This window comes from Stegostoma tigrinum, chromosome 7 (genome assembly GCF_030684315.1).
Source record: "Stegostoma tigrinum isolate sSteTig4 chromosome 7, sSteTig4.hap1, whole genome shotgun sequence".
Lineage (NCBI taxonomy): Eukaryota > Metazoa > Chordata > Chondrichthyes > Orectolobiformes > Stegostomatidae > Stegostoma > Stegostoma tigrinum.
In genome coordinates, this window is record NC_081360.1 from 54,223,182 (window position 1) to 54,249,785 (window position 26,604).

The window sequence follows — 26,604 nt, forward strand, 5'->3', positions numbered from 1 at the left end:
CCTAAAGATCAGTCGTCCATTGGAGTAGGTGATCCGGTTTTAATGGCATCACCATCATTTGAGCAGCTATGAAATATTTGTGAAGCTTGACTTAGAATGATAAATGGTATTCAGGCCACAGCTTATGTCTCTGGAAGTGGCAGATCTACTCTGCAGCATGCGGCTGCAAGAAGCACAACTCTGCATCTGACATGTTGATGATCCAAACCCTGTAATAACAGCCCATCATCGTTGCCACCACATAATGATGTCAAAAATTGTAGGCATTACTGAAGACATCTTTTTCAGTGCACTCCTAACTGAATGCTCTGATGTATATTCTTTCCCTCAATACTACAGAAACAGGATGTATATCATGTTTCAAAACCCTGGTCAATTTTCCACAGAAAATGATCTGGTTAGGACATGAAGTGTTTTACGTTAAAATACACTTTGAAGGAGTTAAATTCACAGAGCAACGGAAGTATCAAGCATCTCTCAAAGGGTCTTGAATCTGTGAAATTCCCTACCTTACAGTGCAATGGACATCAGGACACTGGATAAATTTGAGGAGATGGACAGATTTTTAATAGTAATGGAGTAAAGGGATATGGGCAGCAGCTAGGAAAATGGACCTGAGGCTTACATGAGATTAACCATGATCATATTAAATTGCAGAGCAGGCTTGAGGGGTTGAATAGCTTATTCTCACTCCTAGTTCTTTAGCATCTCTTAGATCTGAAACTTAACATTCTAGGGGCAACAGAAAATCAGGTAATATTGTCACAGCAGAAAATAGTACAAGTAATCAGTACACCCTACAATCTAAGCAATGAACTCTACTACATTTCTAAGTTAATTTTGGTGGACTTTTTTTTAGGTTGGGAGTGGGGAGCACAATTTGGAGGACATGATGGGGTACTGGTGAAAGTAGCTGTTTATTTAGTTTTGTCTAAAAGCTGTAACAGCAAATAGGGTTTCAAACAAGGAGAACTGAGCCAAAGACAACCTGGCTTTTGCGGTCAGAACAATAAATGCAGTTAAGCAATGAAGACCAGCAATAACATTTTGAAGGTAGGATGGTGTAGCATAAGAGAATCTGCTGTGGATAGCATGTATAACGATCGCTTTGATACGATGACTGAATGGAGGCAGCACTGTGTATTCTCTATTATATTGTCAACAAGTTGTACTAAATCAAACGAGGTAGTTCTGATTATACCGATACTCTTTCATCTTACCATGGAATATCTCACCTAAAATTCAGCGACAGATATTTTATCCCCCCTCACTTTCAAACCACCTATCATGTTTGGCATTGCTAACATAGAAAATACTGGTTCAAATCAGAATGCTGTTTCATAATTATACTCAGAGATCCAAGAAAATGCACAGCAATGAGTCAACTAAAATACACATCAAGATGCCGGTGAAAACCAGTGTACCCAGGAAAGTGTCAAAGCCAGATCTGAATTACTAGCTTGGTGCTTCCATAAAGTGTCAACATTATTCTGGGATTCACGTATCTTCTACGGGCACCTTTGAATCTTGCAGCTTACTTGCATGCTTGGTGTCTTGACAAGTACCAGGATACCACTGGGTGGGCAAACAGGATTTCTCCTGACCTTGACAACCATTGATAGATGTTCCTCCTATTCTTCTAAACACTACAGAGAGGGAGGTTTATTGGGATAATAATTAATGCAACTAATAATGCTTGATGGGTGTGGAATTGAACAATTAACACAATTTCATGCAAAAAAAAATTGACAGGATGAAAATTAAAAGATAAATGAGCAATATGATCAAAAACAGCACGTATTAAATTTACTTACCTGGGTCATTTAAATCAGCAACAGCCAGAGTTGATCCCTAGCAAACATGGATGCCCATTCCACATTCTTCATGATTGACATCTTGTATACCTGAACACCAGCAAATGTGCAGGGCATCTCAGCCTCAAATATATTTTAAATGAAGCGCCAACCTGTTTGAAACAGGCATTCCAATGTCACTGCCCCAAATCAGCACCACTTAACAGCGGAAAAATCAGGGCTTAAGTGTCTGCTTGTATACTTGACCAAAAGCAATGCTCAAATTTGGTGACCATGATAATAACAAACCAATAGGTCTGCGTCAACATTTGTATCAAACAGTTCATCATACCATACTATTCTGAAATAAATCAAAAAGCAAGCACTTACTGAACGAGAACGAGAATGCTTCCTGTGATGCTTTTTTGACTTCTTGGAATGTTTTTTGCTCTTTGAATGATGATGTTGGCATTCATGCTATCACACAGAGGGGGAAAAAAAACTTGGATAACAAAGAGCCAACAAACGATACATGTCCGTGCAGCAAGGCAGAAACTAGTTTTAACAACAATGCCCAAAGTGATAGCCCTCAGCGAAGAGAAAATCAAATCCTAAAACACAAAGTGAGCATGCAGGTAGTAAGTAGAAAGACAAATAGAATTTTGGTCTTTGTTGCGAGATGGGTGGAGTTTAAAAAACAAGGATCTTCTGTTACAACTACCCAGGGTGTTGGTGAGGCCACACCCAGAGTACCAGTTACAGCTTTGGTCCCCGATTTTTAAAAACAAGGAAGTACTGACATTGGAGCTGTACACAAAGTGAGTCACTGGGATGCTTGCTAAGGTGAAGGGTTCGCTTATCAAGAACAGCTAAATAGGCCTTTATGAATTAGAGTTTGGAAGAATGAATGGTGATCATAGTGAAACAATCTAGATTTTTAGGGGGCTTGTCAGGGTAAATGTTGAGGTGATGTTTCAACTAGTGGCAAAATCTTGAACTGGGGACACACATACAGATACAGATACATTCATTTACACTGAAGTGCAAAGGAGTTTGTGAAGGCTAGATCATTGTCATAGGGCTGTCCAGTAAGGAAACTCATCCATGCCAACCAGATATCCTAAATTAATCAAGTCCCATTTGCCAGCATTTGGTCCACATCCCTCTAAACCCTTCCTACTCATAAACCCATCCAGATGCCTTTTTTAAATGTTGTAACTGCACCAGCCTCCACCACTTCCTCTGGTAGCTCAATCCATACACGCGCCACTGTCTGCATGAAAAAGTTGCCCCTTAGGTCCCTTTTAATTCTTTCCCCTCTCATCTTAAACCACTGCCCTTAGTTTTGGACTCCATTCCCCTGGGCATAACGTCTTAGCTATTCACCCTATATATGCCTTTTTGTGATTTTATAAACTTCTATAGTCACCCCTTAATCTCCAATGCTCCAGGGAAAATAGTCCCAGCCTATTCAGCCTCACCCTATAGCTCAAACCGTCCAATCCCGGCAACATTCTTGTAAATCTTTTCTGATCACTTTCAAGTTTTACAACATTCTTCCCACAGCACAGAGACCAGAAGTGCACAAGTATTCCAAAAGTGGCCGAACCAATGACCTGTACAGCCACACCGTGACCTCCCAACTCCTATACTCAATGCATTGACCAATAAAGGCAAGCTTATCAAACGCCTTTTCACTACCCTGTCTTCCCAGGCCTCTACTTTCAAGGAACAATGAACCTGCATTCCAAGGTCTCCTTGTTCAGCAACACTCTGCAGGGGCCATTAAGTGTATAAGTCCTGCCCTGATTTGCCTTTCCAAAATGCAGCACCTTGCATTTATCCAAATTAAACTCAATCTGCCACTCCTTGGCCCACTGGCCCATCTGATCAAGATTCCATTGCACTCTGCGCTGTCCACCACACCACCAATTTTGGTGACATCTGCATACTTACTAACCATTCCTTCTCTGTTCACACCCAAATTATTTATACAAGTGACAAAAAGCAATGGACCCAACACCGATCCTTGTGGCACACCACTGGTCTCAGGATTCCAGTCTAAGAAGCAACCCTGTACCACCACCGTCTATCTCCTACCTTCAAGCCAGTTCTGTATCTAAATGGCTAGTTGTCCCTGCATTCCACGTGATCTAACCTTGCTAAGCAGTCTAGCATGGCAGTGAAGGTATTGAAAGAAGGGGTGAATAGATTTTTGAAATTTGTTGGCAATATCTTTGGCACGCGAGAGGAATTGAGACCTGGGTTAGATTTGACATGATCTATCAGAATGGGTTTGAAGCAGCCTCCTCTGCCTCCAATTTCTTATGTTGTTTTGCGTAACTTGATAAGTAAGGTCAAGAGAAATGAAGAGAATACTGATAAATTCGGCAATGGTTTTATAGGCAAAGATTGAAAGACCATTTATTAAATTTTTCAGGGCAAATTCCTCTTCTGTAAGCTGGTTTTTATACAGCAAAAGGGATGACCACCATCCAGCAATCATAAGGTTATTCTTTTGTGCTAGCTGTGACACTGATCAATGGACAGTTTCCCCCATAATTCCTAATTGACCAATTTTTCCAAGGATCCTCATCTCACACTAATCAAACATTGCTGGAAAGCAAAGGGAATCTGCTCTCACCTCATTCCTGGAGGTCAGTTCTTTTGAAAAACTGTCAATGAGATCAGGAACTAAGTTGTCCTGACAGATGCCACATTCAGCAGTGACCAGGGTATTGCTGTGCAAGTGTCACATGATACAACAGTATATGAGATGTTCCACCATTATTCCAATGCTCTGGAAAAACTGATGGGGTGGTAAGGTGCAGGTTTGAATTTGACGTGTTTTATGTGGACAGAGTATACCTAGGGCAGCACAGTGGTTAGCACTGCTGCCTCACAGCACCAGGGACCCGGATTCAATTCCAGCTTCGGGCAACTGTGTGGAATTTGCACATTCTCCCCGTGTCTGTGTGGGTTTCCTCCGAGTGCTCTGGTTTCCTCCCACAGTTCAAATATGTGTAGGGTAGGTGGATTGGCCATGCTAAATTACCCAGAGTGCCCAGGGATGCTTTGGTTAGGTGGGTTAGACATGGGAAATCAGGGGTATGGGAATGGGTTTGGGTGGGATGTTCTTTGGAGGGGCACTGTGGACTTGTTGGGCTGAATGGCCTGTTTCCACACTGTAGGGATCCTATGATTCTAGGTAAGCTTCTACATTGTCAGGTAAATTGTTAGAGGCATTGTTAGTTTTGGAATATGTGTCCACAGTACTACTGCCAGGATGTTCTTGGAGCTAATTGTATTGGCTCCTCAATTTCATGGAGTAAATTAAAGTTGCTGACAAAGGAGATTTATAATAATGGGAATTCAGACGTAGGATGAGATGAATCACTCAACTGGCACTTCTAACTGAAGACAATTACAAATGTTTCAGCCTTGTCTTTTGGTTAGTTATTTAATTGTCTACTGCTAGTCACGACTAGAAGTGGCAGCACTGTAGTGCTTTGGTCTGATCTTATGGTTGTGGGGTCGCTTATCACCCTCTATCTGATAACCACTGCTACTGCTTATACAAGAAGGAAACCCAGCAGCCAATTTGGCCACAATGAGGAACAACAACAGCAACATGTTAACTAGCCGAGATTCTGCTTCAGGGAAAAAGTTCAGCCAGGGCACAGCACAGGCATTTTATGCTGTTCTTGAAAGTAACGAGGAATATTGTCAAACCAAAACAAACTGCAAATCTTCTAATATTGCTGTTACAACAATTATTCTTGTACGGTGCAGATTCATGGGTGCTGCATACTAGACTAGTGACCATTCACATTTGAACCTTAATCAAGCACTGGTGGTTTATTTGCGTACAATACAGATCAGAACCAAAGTGTATACCCATACTCTTTTGGCAGTAATCAGCTGGTAGAGATCAGGAGTGGGAATCTTAAGACTATTTCTCTTCCCTATCTCTGGGCCAGGGAATCTGGTTTCAAATCCTACACCTTCCAGAGGTGAGGTACAATATGTCTGGATAGGTTCATTAAAAAATATCTAAACAAATTCCCGTCTTAATAAAACATTGCTTATGCAATGCTCAGCTATCAATTAACGTTGATGCTGAGTTACTACAACTCAAATGTCCTTTTGTAAAGGCCGTTCCCACCATTGCAGCTCAGGTTCTCTGCAAACGGGTAAAGGAGAAAAAAAGGTCAGGTAAGTCAGTTTATTCTAATCTTGTAAGGTTGAGCTTAATTAAACAAATGGCCAAATTCAAGGAGTTAATTTTTGACATCCTATAAACAGCAGAAATAAATGCATGTATGACGGGAAAAGAGTAGAAAAAAATGCTAAACAATGAGGCACAGTTTAGGAATGGGAGAAAAATTAAACTGCACATTTGAAATAACTCTTCTTTTGATTATTCTGAATGTCACTGAAAATGGATTGATGAAAGTTAAAAACTACAAGTTATTAACTTGCAAGTGAATTTTGCACTGCATATTTACATCACCAAATAATTTGGACATTACTGATTATCCTGTCAGTAATGTTTTGAAGATAGGCCACAAGGCATAGGAACAGAAGTATGCCATTAGGCCCATCGAGTCTGCTTCCCCACATCCATGGATCAATTCCAGAACAATAGCTAAATCACACTGAAATTAAAATAAATAAAGCACCATGGAACTTTTAATTACAATTGTCCACAAAGTACCTCAAGAATTTGTAGAAATTCCTTGAAAAGTCTTTTTCTTTCAGATTCGACAGTAATGTCTTCAAAAGCAGACTCGTTAACAAACCTCTCTCGAACCTGAAAGGGAGTATTAGTTTTTGAACCTCAAGAAGCTCTGATGCATAGAGAAAATTAAAACAAAATCACAATACACAAGGACTAAATTACACTAAATCTGAAATCGACTGTATGATTTACAAAAGGCACGAAGACATACGTACCTCGTCCCAATTTGATTCTGGTTCAAGAGGAGGAGTGGCTTGCTTTAACATGCTTTTGAAAGCAGTTTCTTTTCGCTTTAGTTTTCTAGCTTCTTCCTTTTCTCTTTCACGTTCTCGAGCTTCTGCTTTCTCTAACAACTAATGTAAATTATAAAAGTGATTATTTCGTCCTGAATAGATTAAATAAGATTTATTTTTTTTTTAAAAATAGTATTCTTTCAGAATACATATCTATTGTGTTAGCTCTTGATCTATTTTACATTTTCTATTGTCACCTCTGAACTAGATGCCCATGTTTCATGGTGAAGTAATAAAGCTGCAGCAAATATGAATTGAGGCAACATAAGATTTGGAAGGTCTTCCATTTTTTTCATGGGATGAGAATATCACTAGCATTATTATTAAGCCTCATCATTCTCGAGGAGTGAGTGATGAGCTGCCACCTTGAAAGGCTGTTGTCAATTCAGTGTAGGCACATCTATACAGCAGTTAGGATGGGACTGAAAGGAATTTGATACGATGACAGTGAAAAGATAGCAATATGTTCCCGAGCTGGACAATGTGTGGCCTGGAGGTAAAGTAACAGGTCATGGTATTCTCAAAGATCTGCCATCCCTATCCTTCTTGGTGGCAGACCATAGATGTAGCAGCAGGCTTTGCCATTCAATGAAATGATAGCTGATCCAACCATCCCCATATCCAATGTCTTGCCTGTTTCCCATAACCCTTGATTGCTTTACTATTTAAAACGTTTTCTATCACAACTTTGAATATACTGAATGACTCAACCTGCTCAGCCCTTCCCAGTAAAGAATTACACTGATTCACCACTCTCAGGAAAGAAATTGCTCCTCACTTGTTTCAAAGGGCTGAAACCTTACTCAGATTACGCCCACTGGCCCTAGATTCTCCCAAATGGGGAAACAACCTCAACCATAAGCATCGTAGAAGTTTAAACATGGTCTCCTTTAGTTCTTCTAAACTCCAACTAGCACAGACACAGGCTACTCAAACTGTCCTCAAAGTTCCTGCATCCCAGAGATCAACCAAGTGAACCTCTCGTCTACCTCCAATGCCAGGTCATTTTTCCTCAGATAAGTAGACTGAAATAGTTCAGTATTCTGGGTGCAGCATAACTACTGCCTTGTATAGTTTTAGCAAGATTTTTTCTAATTTTATATTTTTATTCCATTCTCTTTAAAATAAACATTAACATTCCATTAGTCTTTCCTATTTCTTTCCAAACCTGTATGTTAGCTTTGTATAATTCATGCACGAGGAACCCTAGTATTGCTGCAGCAGCTTCTACAGTTTTTCTTCATTTACAGAACATTCAGCTTGTCTATTTTCCCTGAAGTGCATAACCTCATACTTTTACACATTATATTCCATCTGCCATGTTTAAACCCTCTCACTTAACTTTTCTCTATCCTATTTCTTTGCATCATCCTCACTACTTGCCCTTGCCACCTATTTTTGCATCATGCACAAAACTGGCAAGAGTACAGTCCACTTCCTTCTTCCAAGTCATTAATACAAATTGAGAATAATTGTGGCTCCAGCACTGATCCTTGCAGCACTCCAGTAGTTGCCATCCTGAAAATATCCCCTTACCACAGTGCAGTATCATTTATCAGATGGCTAATCTGCTATCCATGTATGTAGAGATTACCCCTGACACAATGGACTCTTATCTTGTTAAGCAGCCTTCCATGCAGTATTTTATCAAATGCCTTTTGGAAACCCAAAAATATATTTCAGCTAACAAGGTGTAGAGCTGGATGAACACAGCAGGCCAAGTAACATCAAAGGAGCAGGAAAGTTCAGATTCTCCAGCATCTGCAGTTCCTACTATCTCTGAATATATTTCAGCTCTTAGGGTTCTCCTTTATCCATTTTGCTTGTTAAACTCTTCAAAGAATTCTAATATGTTGTGAAGGGCATGATTTCCCTTTCAGGAAACCATATTGACTTTGCTTATAGAGTAGAGATCTACAGCATTCCTCCTTCATATAAGGATACTGATCTTTTCTCAATGACAGACAGTAAGCTAACTACCCCACAGTTGCCCTTTCGTTTGTCTTTAAATGAGAGTTACAGTGGCAGTTTCCCAATCTCCTGGGGCTTCTTCCAGAATCTAGGGTTTGAAGATTGCTTCCACTACATGCATTATCTCCGCAGCCATTTCCTTTAGTCTCCTAGGATATAACCCATCAGCTCCAGGGGTCCTATGGGCCTCTAGCCCCATTATTTTTCTTTAAAAATTTTCTCCAGTGAAAGATATTGTATTTAATCCTCCTCCTACTTTTGCCCTTGATTATTTACTAATTTTAGAGTGTGCTATATCTTCTACTGTGAAGACTGATACAAAGTAATTTATTCAATACCTCTGCCATTTCTTGGTTCTCTATTGTTATTTACCCTGCCTCATTCTCAAAGGGGTCCTATGTTCACATTGGCCTCTCTCTCCCTTTTTCTGTACTGAAAGAAGTTCTTACTGTCCATTTTGATGTCATTTGTTACTTTGCCCTCAAATTTATTTGCTGCTTTTTTTGGGTCATCTTTTATTGGTTTTTAAAACTTTCTCAATTCTCGAATTTACCACTAATCTTTGCCACATTATACATTATTTTTCTTCCAAAGTGATATTATCTCGGCAAATTGCCATGATGTAACAGAGGGCACTGCATTAGTGTGTGAACAGTACAGGCTTCAAAGAGAAGCATAAGCAGGGAGGTATACTGTGGGGATTTAATTCTCCATCAATGAAATTAATTGCAATTGATTTGCTGCAGATGATCTATCCACACAGTAGGAGCACAGTCAAAGATGGAATATTCAGGCAAGGTCTGAGCAGGAGGGAGGGAATTAAGGTACTTCAGAAAAGAGTAACAGAGCTAGTTTATCTAAATTTTTGGAGATAAGTTGTCTAAAAGTCCTTATTAGAGATACTCATTTTGGAGGAAATAAAAGATTTTGTGAATTCAGCACATTGCTTAGAACAATAGTTTTAAAAAGCTACTTACACTGTTAAAAGTAAGTTTAATGTTACCAGCATCAAGTGTAGCTGCTCTCTTATCTGAACTAATGACTGTACCAAATTCTTCAAATGTAGTATTGACTTCTACCACAAAACCTTTATCCTGTGGAGGGAAAATATTACACATCACATATTTTAGTGTTAGTGACTTGTAAAACTGTTGCATCATAAGATTACTCAATGAACATGTAACAAAGTCTGCCATTATTAAAACAGCTTCAAAGTTTTTGCAATAATTATTTTGTCTAAATTATTTTTGTGGCTGCTCCATCAGATTTTATCAATTGGTTACATGAAACAGCCTGTAAACACATGGGCAGTCCTGAAGTTTTGGCTTGTGCAAGTGAAAATTTATTCCGCAAATGGAAAAATGCACCGACTAACTATTCTCAACTGATTGTACATATGTACAATGAAGATGGGTCAACAACAGCATTGGAGTATGTTAATGGTTCCACAAGAAAGACTGACATTTAGGTTTCATGTTTTGATCACAAATGTATTTATTGTCAGCCTTACTGTGGCTATTTACCATCTCACACTGCTCATTATAGAATTTTTGAAATGTCTTACAGGTTCGCCATTTTATTTTTAAATGACTGTTTGGCTGTTGCAGCTAAAGTTCTTTTGAAGTTCTTCAGTGATAGAATAAGGACCCACACAGTTTTCTAGCAGGCCCTTGCAGATTTCAGTTCAACTAAATTAGATATCTACTATCGCATATTTTCATAAGTAAAATTTAATATGCTTTGTATTTACCTTCAAAATGTCTTTTATTATTTTCTTTTCATCATGGAAACGTGCTTTTAAATCTTCTACATAAAATTTGAACAGATCAAGTGGAGTAGATCCTTAAAAAAGAACAATGCATATGGAATATAAAATACTCGTATTTGAGAAGGGCTTTAACGTGTTCTATACTTCAGGCATATGTAGAGAACATGAAAAGCTGAAATAAACTGAAAGTGTCTTACCAGGTTGGCCCAACATTTTAGAAAATCTAATATCAGCACTGATAGCAGGATACAACTCCATCCAGGTAGACATGGAATGCAAATGCCCACTTTCATGCAACTCATCCAGGAAGGTCTGCAAAAACATGAGATGAACGGTGCAAGATAAAACCTGTATTTTCCAATTTTCTTTTTGCAGTCAACGAGGACACACTGCTTAAAAGGATAAGGCCAAGAGTGACATAACAGAACAAGTACAAAGTGATATCACAGCATAAGGAACAGTGTGAGCTTAAGCATGCATGGCCAAGTAGTAAAAGTTATGCATTAGAATTATATTTTAAATTAAATTCCTGAAGTTTTCTTGGTAATCACAAGTAAAACGAAGATAGATTGGGTGAGCAGGGCACAGAGTTGTACCACATTTGCAATACTTGGGAGTTGGTGAGGAACACTGCAATCCCAAACAACTAAAACGGCAGGACGATTTGCCTTACAAAGAACTTCAATTCAGAACTGCTGAGCTGGTGCTCAAGGTGCTGCCATTATGACACATCATAAAGGACAGGAGTTGTCAGGACAGTTTCATCCAGTAGACAGTCACACCACTCGGGTTCAGGATTGGGGAAGGTCCAGAGAGTGGTTAACGACAGGGAACTGTAATTGTGAGAGAAGGGGATCCCACATGCAGTACTAGAAAAATCCGCACCTTTCAGCTCACCAAACATGTAGCAGGCTCTAAATAAAAACCAAAAGAACTGCGGATGCTGTAAATCAGGAACAAAAACTAAGTTGCTGAAAAAGCTCAGCAGGTCTGGCAGCATCTCTGAAGGACAAAACAGTTAACGTTTCGGGTCTGGTGACCCTTCCTCAGAGCTGATGGCGGCTAGGAAAACATCAGTTTATGTGCAGAAAATAGGGAGGTGGGTGGGGTAGGGAGTAAACAATAGGATAGAGCCCAAAGAGACAGAAAGACAGTTGGACAGACAAAAGAGTTGCTAACGATCAGGCTGGGAGGGGGACCATTAGTGACTAACAACAGGGGGTGCGTGGCGGCAGGCTATGTGGTAACAAGGCGTAGTGTGGGCGGTGGGGGGCTGGGACATGGGGAAGTTTAGGCCCTAAAATTATTGAATTCAACATGGAGTCCGGAGGTATGTAGGGTCCCCAAGTGGAAAATGAGGTGTTGTTCCTCCAGCTTGAGCTGGGCTTCACTGAACACCGTAGCAAGCCGGTGCATTGAAGGGACAGGCAACAGGTAGTTCGGGTCTTTTTTGCGAGCAGCGCGTACATGTTCTGCGAAGCTGTCACCAGGTCTATGTTTTGTTTCCCCAACGTAGAGGAGACCACATTATGAGCAGCGAATGCAGCAGACTAAATTCTTGGAAGTGCAGGTGAAGTGTTGCTTCAGCTGGAAGGTACGTTTGGGCCCTTGGATACTGCGGGTGGAAGCGGGGGGGAGGTAAGTGCACAGGTGTTGCACCTTTGCCGGTTACAGGGTAAGGTGCTGTAAGGCTGTGGGGAGGTGTTGGGGGTGAAGGAAGTATGGCCCAGGGTGTCCCAGAGATGGGTCGGGCTCAGTTGAGGGCCCTGTCAACAACAGAGCTGGGGAATCCTCGGTTGAGGAAGAATGTGGACATTTTGGAGTCTCCCTTGTCAAAGATGACCTTATCTGAACATGTGCAATGGAGACGGAGGAACTGAGAGAATGGGTTAAAGTCGTTACAGGAAGTGGGATGTGAGGACGTATAGTCCAGGCAGCTGTGGGAGTCAGTCCGTTTGTAATGGATATTAGTGGCCAGTCTATCCCACAAAATGGAAAAACAGAAATGTTGAGGAAGGGAAGGGAGGAGTCAGAGATAGACCAGGTAAAAGTGAGGGCAGGGTGGAAATTGGAGGTGAAATTGATGAAGCTTTCCAATTCTGTAACAGGTTCTTGCTTCCTGTGTAGATAAGTGTGAGCAAGCTGACTGGGTTACCATGGAGTAGGAGATAATTCAAATGGAAAAAGTGAAAGATAATGTGGTCAACATAGGGTAGAGTATCAAGGAGACAGATACTGCTCTCTGTAGTTATAACTAGGAATTCTGAGGGCTGTGTAGACTACCCCGTGCAACAGTCAATGATAGCTTGCAACAGGAGGAAAAATTTGTAGTGACTGCAAGACACAAGAGAAACCGGCCATTCAGCCCTGTGCGGCTACTCTGCTAATCCATGAGATCATGGTTCAACTGATAATCGTCAACTCTCCTTTCCTGCCTTTTCCCTGTTGACCTTGATTCTTCAGACTTAAAAGAAATCTATCCATCCAAAATATACTTGACCCAACCCTGACAGCCGTCTGCAGCAAAGAATTCCAGAGTTACACAACACCCGCCCCCAAGGAAAAAAAATCCTTCATTTTCCTCATTTGTAGCAAGATTTCTTCATTTTTGTACACCAATCCCTTTGTAATAATAGTCAATATGCTCTTGGTTTGATTAATGTTTTGCTGTACCTTCATGCAACTTGCATGTTTCTTGCACAAGTCCACTGAAATTGTTTGAACGTTAACATTTACCAGCTCCACCATGCTTTACAAATATTTGGCTTTTCCATTCAGAAATGAATAATTTCTCACTTCCCCAATTCATACTTCATCTGCCACCTTGTTGCCTGTCAATTAACCTGTTGATATCGCCACGTAGCCAGAGTCCTCCTCACATTCCCATCTAGCTTTTCTATCATCAATTCAAAATTTAGATATTTTGATGTCTGACTTTAAATTATCAAAATTTATTTATAATTATAAACAGATTATAAATAGTCGAGGGCCCAGTTGTATTGCTTGTAGCAATCCACTTGTCACAGCCACCAACTTGAAATTGGTGCTGATGGGACTGAAGCTGGGAAAACGTTTCCCCTGGCTGAGCCATCTAGAACCACGGATTACAGATTGAGAACAAAAAGTGAGGTGGACAGTTCTTTTTTTCTTTCCTGAGCGGTGAACCTGTGGAAATCATTAATTGGAGGACAATGAATGTTCCATTGTTGAGTGAAATGATAAAGTTGCCATAGTCCTCTTGGCCACAGACAGGGCTGCTTTCTCATTAAAGATTAGGGTAAGTTAACGCAAGGATCCCCACACCTCAACCGGTGCAGTTACTGAACCCGTACTGTTAACATCACTCTGCATCTCAAACTGGATGTCCAGCAAACTAACTAAGTTAAAATGTAGAGAACAGTGCAGAGCTAAAAAAAAACCTCAACATATACAATAATAATACTAGTTAACTAAAAATAATTAGTTTAAAATTTCTTTGGTCACTGAACTGGTAAGATTTCATGAGTAACATTATAAAACATTTTGTTGCTAAAATAATTTAGTTTTATGTAGCACTTCTGACACTAAAGTAAATCTCAGGAGTATTATCAAAAAAAGTCTGATATTAAAATAAAAATCAAAGAATTAAAAATACTGATAAATTTACATAAACTTATCACTTACTTGAAAGGCCTCCCTATTTTTGCGCTGCCTTCTCCGCTCTCTAAGCAAACCTCGTTGTTTTTCCTCCTCTTCCTCCTTCTCTAATGCTCTTATATGCTCTTCAAAACAAACAAGGGCATCTTCTTTATCCATGTCTAGAAAGGAAAACATTTGGGTCCCGAATGTAAAACCACTTGAAGTTTAAATAATTTTCAAAAGCAGAGATTACGGCAAATTATCAACCCTTTCTGCCATTAAATTAACATAATAAAATCAAGATCCCATTACAAATTACAATCTCAGGTTTGGAATGAATTATCATACGAGAAATATTTCTTTCTTTCTTTCTGTTTCTTCACCCTGCAGGTTCCTTTCACTCCGCACTCAGTTCTCTTGTTTCATTTTTGTGCTGTGTGCATTGCAGAATTTCCAAACAGTCTGGTTAAACCTCCCAGGTCATGAGGTGTTAGAAAAGCATTTTCTGATTTAGACCAATGAAAGAGCAGCCTCTCCATATTAATTTAGAAAGCAATCAGCACCTCTGGGCCAGAAGACCCAGGCTCAACTTTCACCTGCTCCAGAGGTGTGTCATATCATCTCTGAATAGATTATTTAGGAAGTATCTAGGAAGCAACTACTTACCCAGGCTCAAGATATTTAAAAATGAACAAAATCAAAAATTGCTGGCAAATTTAAGCAGGTCTGGCAGCATAGTGTCCAGCAACCCTTCTTCAGAACTCTGGAGGGTCACTGTAGTTGAATGTTAACTCTGTTTTCTTTCCACAAATACTGCCAGACTTGCTCAGTTTATCCAGCAATTTGTGTTTTTGACTGTTTCAGATCTCCAGCATCCACAATTCTTTGCTTTATCTCAGGATATTTAAATGAGGCTGAGGTCACAACTTGGCAAAGTTTTCAATGCGTCTTCTCCAAAAATCACAATAAAGAGAGAACACAATAATGGGAAGTGCAGTGAAATAGTGGGCAATTCAGAGTGTCAGGTCCAGCTAAGTTTAAAATGTTGACAATAGGCAGGAGGGTGCAGTCCAAACCAGGATGTGAAATATAAAGTGGTAAATAAGTATATTGTCTTTCTGTAATTGATCGATAGGGTGACAGCTCAAGTTCCAAGCAGCTTGAATGTTCAGTCTTAAAGTAGACATAGAAACAAAGTTGGAATTCACAAAGAGGTTGAACATTTCATGCAAAGGGATGATAGGAGTAGAAAAAGTGGTATTCCACCAACCCTGTCAATAAGGACTTAGGCAAGTATTTCATCTGAAGGTTTTGACAGTCACATGGAAAGAAAATTTTAAAGCATAGGACAAGCACGTGAATCACCAGAATTAGTGCCATAGTTATTCATTATTCTATGTTATATTTATATGCCAGATAATAAATAATAAACATTCATGCTTAGATTTCCCCAGGTCTTTCAGGCTCTTTGTTCATAACTTCATATTGATTTACACTAACATCATGAATCCTTTTGATCAAATACAAACCGAGTAATCGTGTACAATTCTGGCTTCATACATAAACAAAGTGCTCAGACTAAAAGAATATTGAAACACGTGCTGAAACTAATCTTAGGCCCTCAGGATTTGTAATATGATAGGGCCGTCATGTCACAATGATTAAAACTATAACAAATTAGTTCTACTCGAACTTTAGAAAAACCGTTATACAGCTGACCCAATTTTAAAACTGGTTACCGCTAATAATGCCCAGTGCAATTAAGACAAATCAGAGTTTATTTAAAAAATTCATTTAGATATGGGCTTCTTGAATCACTTTAGTCCCTTTGATCTAGTGAAGGAACAGCAAATCTATTTCTAAATCAGGGTTTTCAACAGCTTGATGGAGAACTTGCAGGTCGTAGTGTTCCCATCAATCTGCTATGCTTCTCCTTCTAGACAGCAGGGGTCAGGGATTGGAAGGTGCTACGGGACCTTGGTGAATTTCTGCATCTTGGAGATGGTAAATACTGTTGCCACTGTGTGCCAGCTGGGGGAACTGAATGAATGTTTCTGATGTGGTACCAAGCCTGTAAGATATAGGTCCTATTCCTTACATGGTTCCAGTTCTCATAAGAACTATTAAAATAATGAAATCTGTATGTATTTTAGTGCGTGTTCTGTAGCAATAGTGTATTAGTTTGTAATTTTAATAATATTAATTTAATATTCCTTCCTTTTAATATCAGGTCCACTGCTTCCCTGTTATCTGCTGAATTTATTTGCCTATTTTTGTTATTATATAATAACCTATAACCATGTTTTTAGCATGAACACTCTGTTTATATATTAATTTTTCAATGCAAGTCACACTACAATTCTGCCTTTGGGCTTTGGACATGTTTCTTGAATAGAATACGACTATAAAAAGTGAAGAATGGCGGTTCGTTGTGAAATGCCGCAACAGACAGCAATGGAAGGAACAGTGGCAAAGCGGCATTGCAGCCTTTAAAGTATACCGGAAAGTTTAAATGCCACTGAAAGCATTTTGTGAATCAGAGTTCAAGGCCTGCTTCTTTCAAGAAGAATGGGTGAGTCAGCACTTTGTAACCTAACAGCAAGGATTATATTTTTAACTTGTATATTGAGTTAAAAATATAATTGTTGATTGAACAGAAATCAAATCTGCTAATTTGAATATATTTAAGACACAGTTGCACCGTGGGAAGGCCAATGAACTTAAAAAACTACCTCTCACTATGGTATGCTTCTGTAGTACAAACAGAATCATTTAGGGGTCACAATCCTAGATAGATATATTATATAAAAGACTGCAAAGACAGCCATTCTCTTGTGGTATTGTGGGCCTTAAATCAAAATTGCTGCACAGAAGAATATAATAGAATAACAGCTATACAATGTCCTCACTAGGCAACTGTTTAAAAATGTCCAAAGTTCCAGTTGGTGTAACTTTGTTAGAGTTAAAAAGTTATTTGTGCAGAATGACTTGTCAATAATTACACCCAATCAATAATGTAACTATTATCATAGAAACTACAAAAATTTAAAATGAACTGAAAATAAAAAATTGCCAACATATTCATTTGTGGGAATATATTAGAAAAAAGAAGGGAAGAGACAACTATCAGCTTACTAATCTGATCATTAACACTGCTACAGCCATGCTGGTGGAGACCCAAAATCAAAGCATTTGTCAAGGAACTGGAAGAGATTAAAATATTTAATGCATAACAGTGAAGGCAGCATTAAATAGAATACTTGTGTTGCAGTATACTGTGAATGTTACAAATTGAACATTAAAAAAAAGTGGATCGTGCAAATTTGTCAGCAGTTGTCAAAATTTCCAAATTGCCAGAAGTTTTTGGAAATGTTCTGCTGAAATAAAATGAATGAATTGAAATGGAATTGACTGGACTCCAACATAATGATCTTTTGACAAGCATATTTGATGTAATGGGTGTGCCAGCACCTTAGGAATACACACGAGGGGAGCTTTGACCAAAATGACGATATGCACGTTATCTTTATTTGCCAGAAAATTTGCAGGAAATCAAACATTTTCACAAATTAATTAGAAGCAATTCCATATCTGTTCAAACTCATTAAGAATATGTGCATGCTGCCCTTTGGTCAACCATGACAAAGCTGACATCACAAACTAACTCTCATGTAAAGCAGAACAAGTTTCAGACATCACACAGAGAAACTAACCAGTACAGATATGAGATAAATATTTGCTCAATAATTATGTGTTGCTTTAAACATAAAACAAAAGGTCTCATCCTTGAAGTATTCTGAAAGTGCATATTGTTCAATCTCCACTGCTCAACAATCAATTCTTTCTCTCAAAAGTGGACCTTTAATCAGGATTCTGCTTACACCAATGTTTGAATCATATTTGACTTATACATTTGGCATGCTATGCCAAATCACCTACCTGGTGATCTAAAAGGTTGCACACCTCTACTTACAGGTCTTCTAATATGCAATATCTTACAACAGATGAACTTACTTTGCAATTCTTCATCCTCTGCAAAAGTTGGATTATCCATTAGATATTGCTGTGCCTCTGACCACGTGGTGCAGTATGTTACATTAGCCATATTGTCAAGGATATTTTTCAGTGCTTGAGTATTTCTCTTTCTTAGTTGCCTTGCTTGTTCCTGAAATCAAGGAAAGGTCAACAAAAGCACAAAAAGTATGATCAAAAACACAAAATCAACATTAAACAGCCTATTCTCGTTTAATGACTTCTTAAATAATCAAACCTTTTCTTTTTTGGCCAAGAAAAACAAAACATCTTCATAGATCTCCTGTCGATCCCGCTCAGGAACTGCTGTCCACACTTCTGTCTCTCCAAACATCTGTTCAGCTTTCCTGGTGGAATGTCCCAAAAGTATTTTTTAATGCATAAATATGACAAAAAGAAAATTAATATAGCTTCCACATGGTTCAATCATTTTCAGTGACCAGCTAAGCAGTATGTGTCAGGTAGGTTCTAAGTTCAACTTTTGGCTTATGCTGAACTAGCCAATGTCAGCCAAACCTGTCATAAGATGCATTACACTTAATCTTTGCCCCTTCGCTAACCCAGACATACTGTCAGCCTGAGTACTCATATTTGGTTAATAGAAGAGTAACTCCAATACACAAGGCTGTAGGCAAATTTGGGCTTAGGGATGCTGTTCGCTAGGGTCAAATAATGCTCTCTTTCATGTGTGCATGTAACACCTCAACCATGACCACTAAGAATAACCAGTACCCATGGATCTGTAACCTATATTTAAGGAACAATACTTGAGAAAAGATCAGGAGAAAATCAAGAGTGCCGGGAGGAAAACATCCAAAGTTTAAAAGAACACAATAGCCCAAAGACTGACTGACAGGACAACAGGTGGTCAGTATTTTCCACAGCTGCAAGGTTGAAATGGAAAATGTGTTGTGGCCTCTTTAGAGCATCTAGAATTTGACTGACCGGGGTATGCAACTATACATACCCAGAGCCAATTGGATTTCAGTACTGTTAAATTAATGTGAAAACTGGAGAAGTAAACAAATTAGAATGGGTAAATTTGTTGTAAAATTGGGTGTAGAAAGAGGAGGAAAGTAATACTGAATTACTAGAGAAGGTGACAGAATAAACATCAAATGCATTAGGCTCCATGCTCCAACAGTGCACTTTTAGCAAAGAGGGAGCTTTGCTGGTATCAATAAACACATAGTCAAGAAATGGGAACACGGAATTGAAAATTACTTGACTTAAATGCTGGCTTTGTCAGCAATACTCATATTCCATGAAATATTTCTTAGATAAATATTTTAAGATCCTCAAAAATTAACATGATTCAAAAAAATGCAGCATAGTGGCGTTCAGCACATAATTAAAGTTCACTGTAATATAAATCAATGTCTAATACAGGAGAAGAAAATCTTCATTAAAATATTGTAAAAATATTCTACATGCACTTCATCCAAATTTCCATATTTTCTGGAGAGAAAGAGAGAGACTTCCCCTCCACCATCCCACACTCATGCTGTAATCTGCCCATTTTCCTCACCTGGGTTGCAAATTTTAACTTAGCAAACAATTCTGTGGTTTTTATTCTTGCTGGATAAGCAAGTCAACCAACTTTACGTTTTCCTTTTCAGTCCACAAATTTAGTGATCTTGCACTTTTGACTTGACAAATCAATAAAAAAAAGTCTAGTTAATTCACTCTGCGCCAAAGTTATAAATCCCCAATCTTCACTTGCATCCACGAATAACAATTTTCAAATCTTCCAGGCCTGAGGAGTTCAGCAGCAGGTTTGGGGTCCACTGTTTCTCCTCCAAGCCCAGACTACTCCAAAATTTCTCAAACTCAAAAATAAATAATTGACCATGAAGATGTCATGATAAATTAAGAACAATAAAAACCTTCTTTAGAACATAAGAACTAGGAGCAGGAGGAGGCTGTCCAGCCCTTCGAGCCTGCTCCGCCATTCAATAAGATCATGGCTGATCTTTTTGCAGACTCAGATCCACTTATCCGTGTTCTCACCGTATCCCCTAATTCCTTTATCATTCAAAAAAATTGTATCTTAGCTTTAAAAACGTTTACTGAAGCAGCGTCAACTACCTCACTGGGCAAGGAATTCCATAGATTAACAACCCTCTGAATGAGGAAGTTCCTTCTCAATTCAGTCCTAAGTGTGCTCCCTCTAATCTTGAGACTATGCCCTCTTGTCCTAGCTTCACCTGACAGTGGGAACATCCTTTCTACTTCTATCTTATAAAATTATGAAGGGAATAGATACGTTTCTATAAGATCCCCCCTTAATCTTCTGAATTCCAATATGATCCCAATCTACTCAGTCTCTCCTCATAAGCCAATCCCCTCAACTCCTGAATTAAGCTAGTGAACCTCCTCTGCACCCCCTCCAGTGCCAGTACAACCCTTCTCAAGTAAGGAGAACAAAACTGCTCACAGTACTCCAGGTGTGACCTCACCAGCACCTTGTACAGCTGCAACATAATCTCTCTGCTTTTAAACTCATTCCCTTTAGCAATGAAGGGCAAAATTCCATTTGCCTTCCTAATTACTTGTTATACCTGCTGACCAACCTTCTGTGATTCATGCACAAGGACACCCAGGTCCCTCTGCATAGCAGCATGCTGCAACATTTTACCATTCAAGGAATAATCCTTTTTACTACTACTCCTATCAAAATGTATGATGTCACATTTATTTACATTGTATTCCATCTGCCAGACCTTTGCCCACTCACTCAATGTATCTATGTTCCTCTGCAAAGTTTCACAGTCCTCTGCACACTTTGCTCTGCCACTTATTCTAGTGTCATCTGCAAACTTTGACACTCTACAAGTGGCCCCAAACACCAAATCATCTATATAAATTGTAAATAATTACGGTCCCAGCATCGATCCCTGAGGCACACCACTAGTCACTGATTGCCAGCCAGAATAGCACTCATTTATCCCCACTCTTTGCTTCTTGTTAGTCATCCTCTATCCATGCTAATACTTTACCCCGAACACCGTGCATCCTTATCTTATGCAGCAGCCTCTAGTGTGGCACCTTGTCGAAGGCCTTTTGGAAATCTAGGTACACCACAATCACTGGGTCCCCACTGTCCACCTGGCTTGTAATGTCTTCATAGAATTCCAAAGATTCGTCAAGCATGACCTGCCCTTCATGAACTCATACTGCGTCTGCCCAACGGGACAATTTCGATCGAGCTGCCTTGCTATTTCTTCTTTAATAATACACTCAAGCATCTTCCCCACTAGAGGTTAAGCTAACCGGTCTATAGTTCCCCATCTTTTTGTCTACCTCCCTTTTTAAAAAGTGGCATCACATTTGCTGATTTCTAATCTGCTGGGACTGCGCCTGAGTCCAGCGAATTTTAGAAAATTGCCACCAGTGTACCTGCTATTCCTCCCGCCATCTCTTTTAGTATCCTGGGATGCATTCCATCAGGGCCAGGTGACTTATCAATCCTTAGCTCTATTAGCTTGCCCAACACTACCTCTTCCATAATAATGACAGTTTCCAGGTCCTCACCTACCTGCATTTCTTTGTCAATTACTGGCACGTTATTAGTGTCCTACACTGTGAAGACGGATACAAAATACCTGTTCAATGCCTCCGCCATTTCAACATATCCCGTAACTAAATTCCCCTCCTCATCCTTTGAAGGGCCAACGTTTACTTTAGCAAAAGTTTCTATAAATATATAAAATGAAAGAGTGGCTATCTGTCTTTATATTCTATGCTAGTTTTTTCTATGTTTTATTTTACTTTTCTTTATAGCTCTTTTTGTGGCTTTCTTGTAGACCTTTAAAGTTTTCCCAATCTTCTAGTTTCAAGCTGTTTTGGCCACTTTGTATGCCTTCTCTTTCAATTTGATAGATTTCCTTATTTCCTAAGACACCCATGACAGATTACCCCTTTTTTTACAGTCCTTCCTTTTCACTGGAATATACTTTTGCTGAGCACTTTGTAAAATGGCTTTGAAAGTCCTCCACTGTTCGTCAACTGTCCCACCATAAAATCTTTGTTTTGACTCTACAATCAAGTCCTCCCTCATCCGATTGTAGCACCCTTGATCAAGCACAGAACCCTGGTATTGGATTTTATCTTCACACTCTCCATCTGTACTCTAAATTCAACCATACTGTGATCATTCCTTCCAAGAGGATCGCCAACTATGAGGTTTGTACAAGATTACAAAACAGAACTTATACAGAAGAACCTTTTTCAGTTTAGGAGATCAGTATTTTAGGAATAAAATCAAACTAAGATTACCATTAAACTTACAACTGTTAAATTGTTCACATAGTCCTGATAGAAGTAACTGTACCTGTATCTGGTAGTAGATGTCATTTTCTCATGGTTTTCAAGAAATCGCTGAAAGTTTTCTTTTGCTTCTTTATAGCGGAGTCTGGCTTCTTCCTTTTCCTCTTTCTCGGTTTGTATTTTATACGCATTAAATGCTTGCTTCTTTTCACTAAGTTTTGGTAATGCACTGCATAGTTCAAAGAATATGATTAATTACAATCAGCAAACATTGGTGAAATAACTAAGTACAAAAAAAACCCCAATAGATTTAGTAAGCCAGTTCACCAAGATTGCAAAATAATGCAGAGCACACTTCATTATTTTCTCCCATTAACAGTAAAATAGTGATTCCTACCGCCAAAATTATAAAGCAGCTCTTGTTTACAAATTAATAAATTGGCAAAGGTTTTGATAACGGAGACCAGGACACATTTTGATGCATAAAACCTCTTACAGTGAAGAAAACAAATGAGTTGAGGTGCTGTTGTGTTCAGCATGTGAAGGTTTGTAGTTTTTTTTGAAAACATCCAACAGTAATACCATGACGATGGGTGATTCATGTTGTTTATGACACTCTTCCATCAAAATTTTGAGATTAGATTTTGTCCATGACATTTGGCACATCGAATACCATTCCTGCCTGGTTTAGTAATCTCTGTATTCTTTATTAATATGCTTAAGTCATCAGTACCAGGCAAAGCATACTGAAAGGAAAGTACTCTTAGTTACAACCATGAGTGTTTAATGATTGTACAGTCAACTGGCAGAGACTGACTTATTAAAATGGTCATGGGATCACAATCTGGTATAAATAATACCCATTATGATTGGTGCAGGAAGCATGACACTTGGTGCTGTTCACAAGTTTATATGATTGCTGCATGGGAGCAGGGCTACATGTTAAAAGCCAACCTGTACCTGTTTTGAGCAGACTCTGGAACTGTTTGTGGAAGAGAATTAAGCAAGAAGAAGAAATTATGAGGTAACAGAAGAGAAAATGTACTCAAGTTCTCTGATGCAAAGCTAGATGTATTGGTGAAGGAGGCATCAGGAGGAGGGAGATCCAAAGTCCAGAGGAATCAATAAGATCCCCCTGACAAATTGTGCCAAATCAATGGGAGCAGATAGGCATTGTGGTCAATGTCAGCAGTCAAGCTCCAAAGTGCTCAATATACTGCCACAGGTTCAAATACCTTACACAACTAAATTTACCTTCTCACACAATATCACACTAACTGCACATCTGCAGAATGCAAATTTCCATGGTTCACTGACCAATAACCGCAATAAATCACAGCTCACAGATTGGGTATGAGTGACCTTGCCCTGCAAGGTAGAAGGAAACCTGAGGCAGCCGTAAGCAACCTCCAGGGAAAAGACATAACTGCATGCACATGTACCAATGGATGTCCTTATAAATTAAAGCTACCGAAGATGACAATATCCTTCTAATTAACCCTCATTCCCACCATTACATTTCCATTTTCCCACAACCTCTTTGGATTTATAAGCTGCAAAAATATACAATTGCGTACCCCTTTCTCCTACGCTTCCATTACCACAAGCCCATTCATATTGAATTCTCACTTCAGATATCCAAAAATGGTAAACTGGTCAGCTCCAGTAGAAAGGCAATGGAGGGGGGCAAAAAAAAGAGAGAGCAGGAAAGCAGCGCTGAATAGAAATACAGGCTCTCATTCTGACACTTCCAGCCACCAGCTCAAATACTGACACTGCATGCCTTTGAGAAGTTCGCAAAAGAACACGGGGGCATCAGAAATTAGAGCAAGATAGGTCTTACACTCCCATTGGCTTACTCTACCATTCAGTAAGAATATGGTTAATCTTCGACCTTAACTGTCCATCCTGACTGATCCCACAACTTGATACAATCCAAAAATCTACCAACTTCATTAGTCAGCAGCCCAGTTAGAAAGGGGTCATGTTGGTTGTCTGCTCCTTTCCTCTTCCTCCTTGTACTCAGCTGGTCACTATGAAGCTGGCAGCAAGGATTAGATCTCATGAAGGGAAGGTTGTGCAGCACACTGCAGTCCAATCTTCTTTGTGGCCATGGGCAATGCAGCCATTGACTTCAGAGCTTGGTGTCAGCAAATTATAGATTTCAGTGAAGAGAAAGTCTCAAGAAGGAAAGAAATCTGAAATCTTAACACGATGATCAGATGGGAAATTTGCTCCCTGAATTTCCCGGGTGAATATGGCTTCTTGGTGAGAGTACCTCTCTCTCTTTCTCCTCCTTCCAGCAGCATATCCTGTCCAGGGTCACTCCTGCTTATTTTCCCTATCACGTTATAGTTCAAGAGTTATAGAGTATCAATGATGACACCTATGTCTAAGAAGTAGTTTGTGCAGAATCCTTGAAGGCAGGTCAAAGTTCTTCAGCTCCTGTTATATGACACCCTGCAGTCTTTGGAAAAATCTGAAAAACTCTAGAAACCACAAGAGTTCTTATAAAAGCTACAAAGATCAGCAGAAATCAATCAGAAACAAAACTTGCAACTCAGCAGATAACTGCTCTAACAGTAGGAATCCTTACACCCATGCCATCCTTAAAAACCCATTGTGCACCTAGATGAACAGTAGCATTCTGAAATTTACCTGCTCAATCAGGACAAAGCTTGAACATGTCTAAGAAGTGAAAGATGACACTGCACTTCTCTGACAGGGACAGGAATCTGGTGGATTGGGAGAGTCCTCTTCTTGGACAAAGAGTGGAGGATGTTACATCATTAGGCCTTGCAAGCCTGGTCCGATGTTGCCTTGAGTTTGTGCCATCTCCAGGGCATAGAGATATGCCAGCAATGTAGACAATTACCCCACCCGCTCCACCAGTTAAGTGTCACACTCTTCTCCCCACCACCTCACACTTATTCCATTGCTGCTACTGCGTCTAACTCCCACCAGGTCTCATGCCCTGCCACTTCCATGCAACACCTTCCCAGGCTGGCTTCCTCCTACCCAACCTCACACACCAATAACACTGTATGCCCTCTCTGCGGCCTCCTAAGTCCTTCAGTACACCTCATCAACTTTTCCCCACATGCACCACCAACAGTTGTGCCACCCAGTGTCACCTCACTCATTGTCTGTCTTTTTCTCACACAGGGGAAGGCAGCCTATAACTGAGCAGTCGTACAGGTGGAGAAGTATCCTCAAAGCGTCCTCCCCAACTACGAGAAGAGAATCCTAGTCCCCATAAAACAGCACCAAAACATCCATGATATTAGGAACTGCAGATGCTGAAGAATCCGAGATAACAAGGTGTAGAGCTGGGTGAACACAGCAAGGCAAGCTGACATTTCCGGCCTAGACCCTGGCCTACTGTGTTCATCCAGCTCTATACCTTGTTATCACCAAAACATGCATGCCCACCAAATGAGCAAGTACCAGGTCTGTTCCATAGCAACTATGATGACATTAACCTCACAGTCACTCTTAATCATTGTACGTTATTTCTAATCACTGGCTGTGGTATCACTCTTTTTTTGTCTGCAAGGTTCCAGTAGCCGCCCCATGATTCCTGTGGAGAAACACCTGCCCGTCCCAGAAGCTTGGAGCAGTGACATTCGGAGGACTGATGAAGACTAAGCACCCATTAAACCTAAACCAGGAGGGAACCCAGCAACAATGGCAGTCAGGGATTACATCAAAACGTCTCGGGCAGACCAGCAGCTGCAGACAGGTATGTGGAACTGAAGGTGCATCAGTGCAGCAAATTCTGCCACCATCCAACTGCCTCATTGCACAGGCTGACAGCATTCTGTTCTAGACAGCAGTTTAGGTCACCAAAGAACACATTACAGCTCTTAATGCAGACCTAAATCAGAGATTACTAAATATACACACTGGAGAATGCAGTCCAAGAGCAATATCATTCGGACATCAAGGGTTATTGGTAACGTTCGGAGTGCATTGGCCTCTATTAGCTGGAAAAAGACCAGAGACAAGCAATAGAGAATGGGAGAAAAGCAACAAATATATACCAGCTGGTACAGTAATGCATAGCTTTTTCCAGAATTTGTTCTTGGAAGCTATAAAACTCCAGAACATGCTGACTGC

At 39.7% G+C, this 26,604-nt stretch overlaps 1 protein-coding gene across 6 annotated transcripts in view; it reads right to left on the reverse strand.

Annotated features, from left to right (window-relative positions):
• Positions 1-26,604, reverse strand: part of prpf40a (PRP40 pre-mRNA processing factor 40 homolog A) — a 56,097-nt gene that overhangs the window by 7,007 nt on the left and 22,486 nt on the right. For all 6 annotated transcript variants that reach the window (XM_048534460.2, XM_048534457.2, XM_048534456.2 and 3 more), the window contains 10 exons: positions 22,550-22,714; positions 18,455-18,563; positions 18,199-18,349; positions 14,230-14,363; positions 10,764-10,878; positions 10,549-10,640; positions 9,776-9,892; positions 6,750-6,887; positions 6,511-6,606; positions 2,184-2,270 (listed from right to left, as the gene is read on the reverse strand). In XM_048534460.2, the coding sequence (XP_048390417.1) occupies positions 2,184-2,270; positions 6,511-6,606; positions 6,750-6,887; positions 9,776-9,892; positions 10,549-10,640; positions 10,764-10,878; positions 14,230-14,363; positions 18,199-18,349; positions 18,455-18,563; positions 22,550-22,714 (1,204 nt within the window). The remainder of the gene's footprint in view (positions 1-2,183; positions 2,271-6,510; positions 6,607-6,749; positions 6,888-9,775; positions 9,893-10,548; positions 10,641-10,763; positions 10,879-14,229; positions 14,364-18,198; positions 18,350-18,454; positions 18,564-22,549; positions 22,715-26,604) is intronic.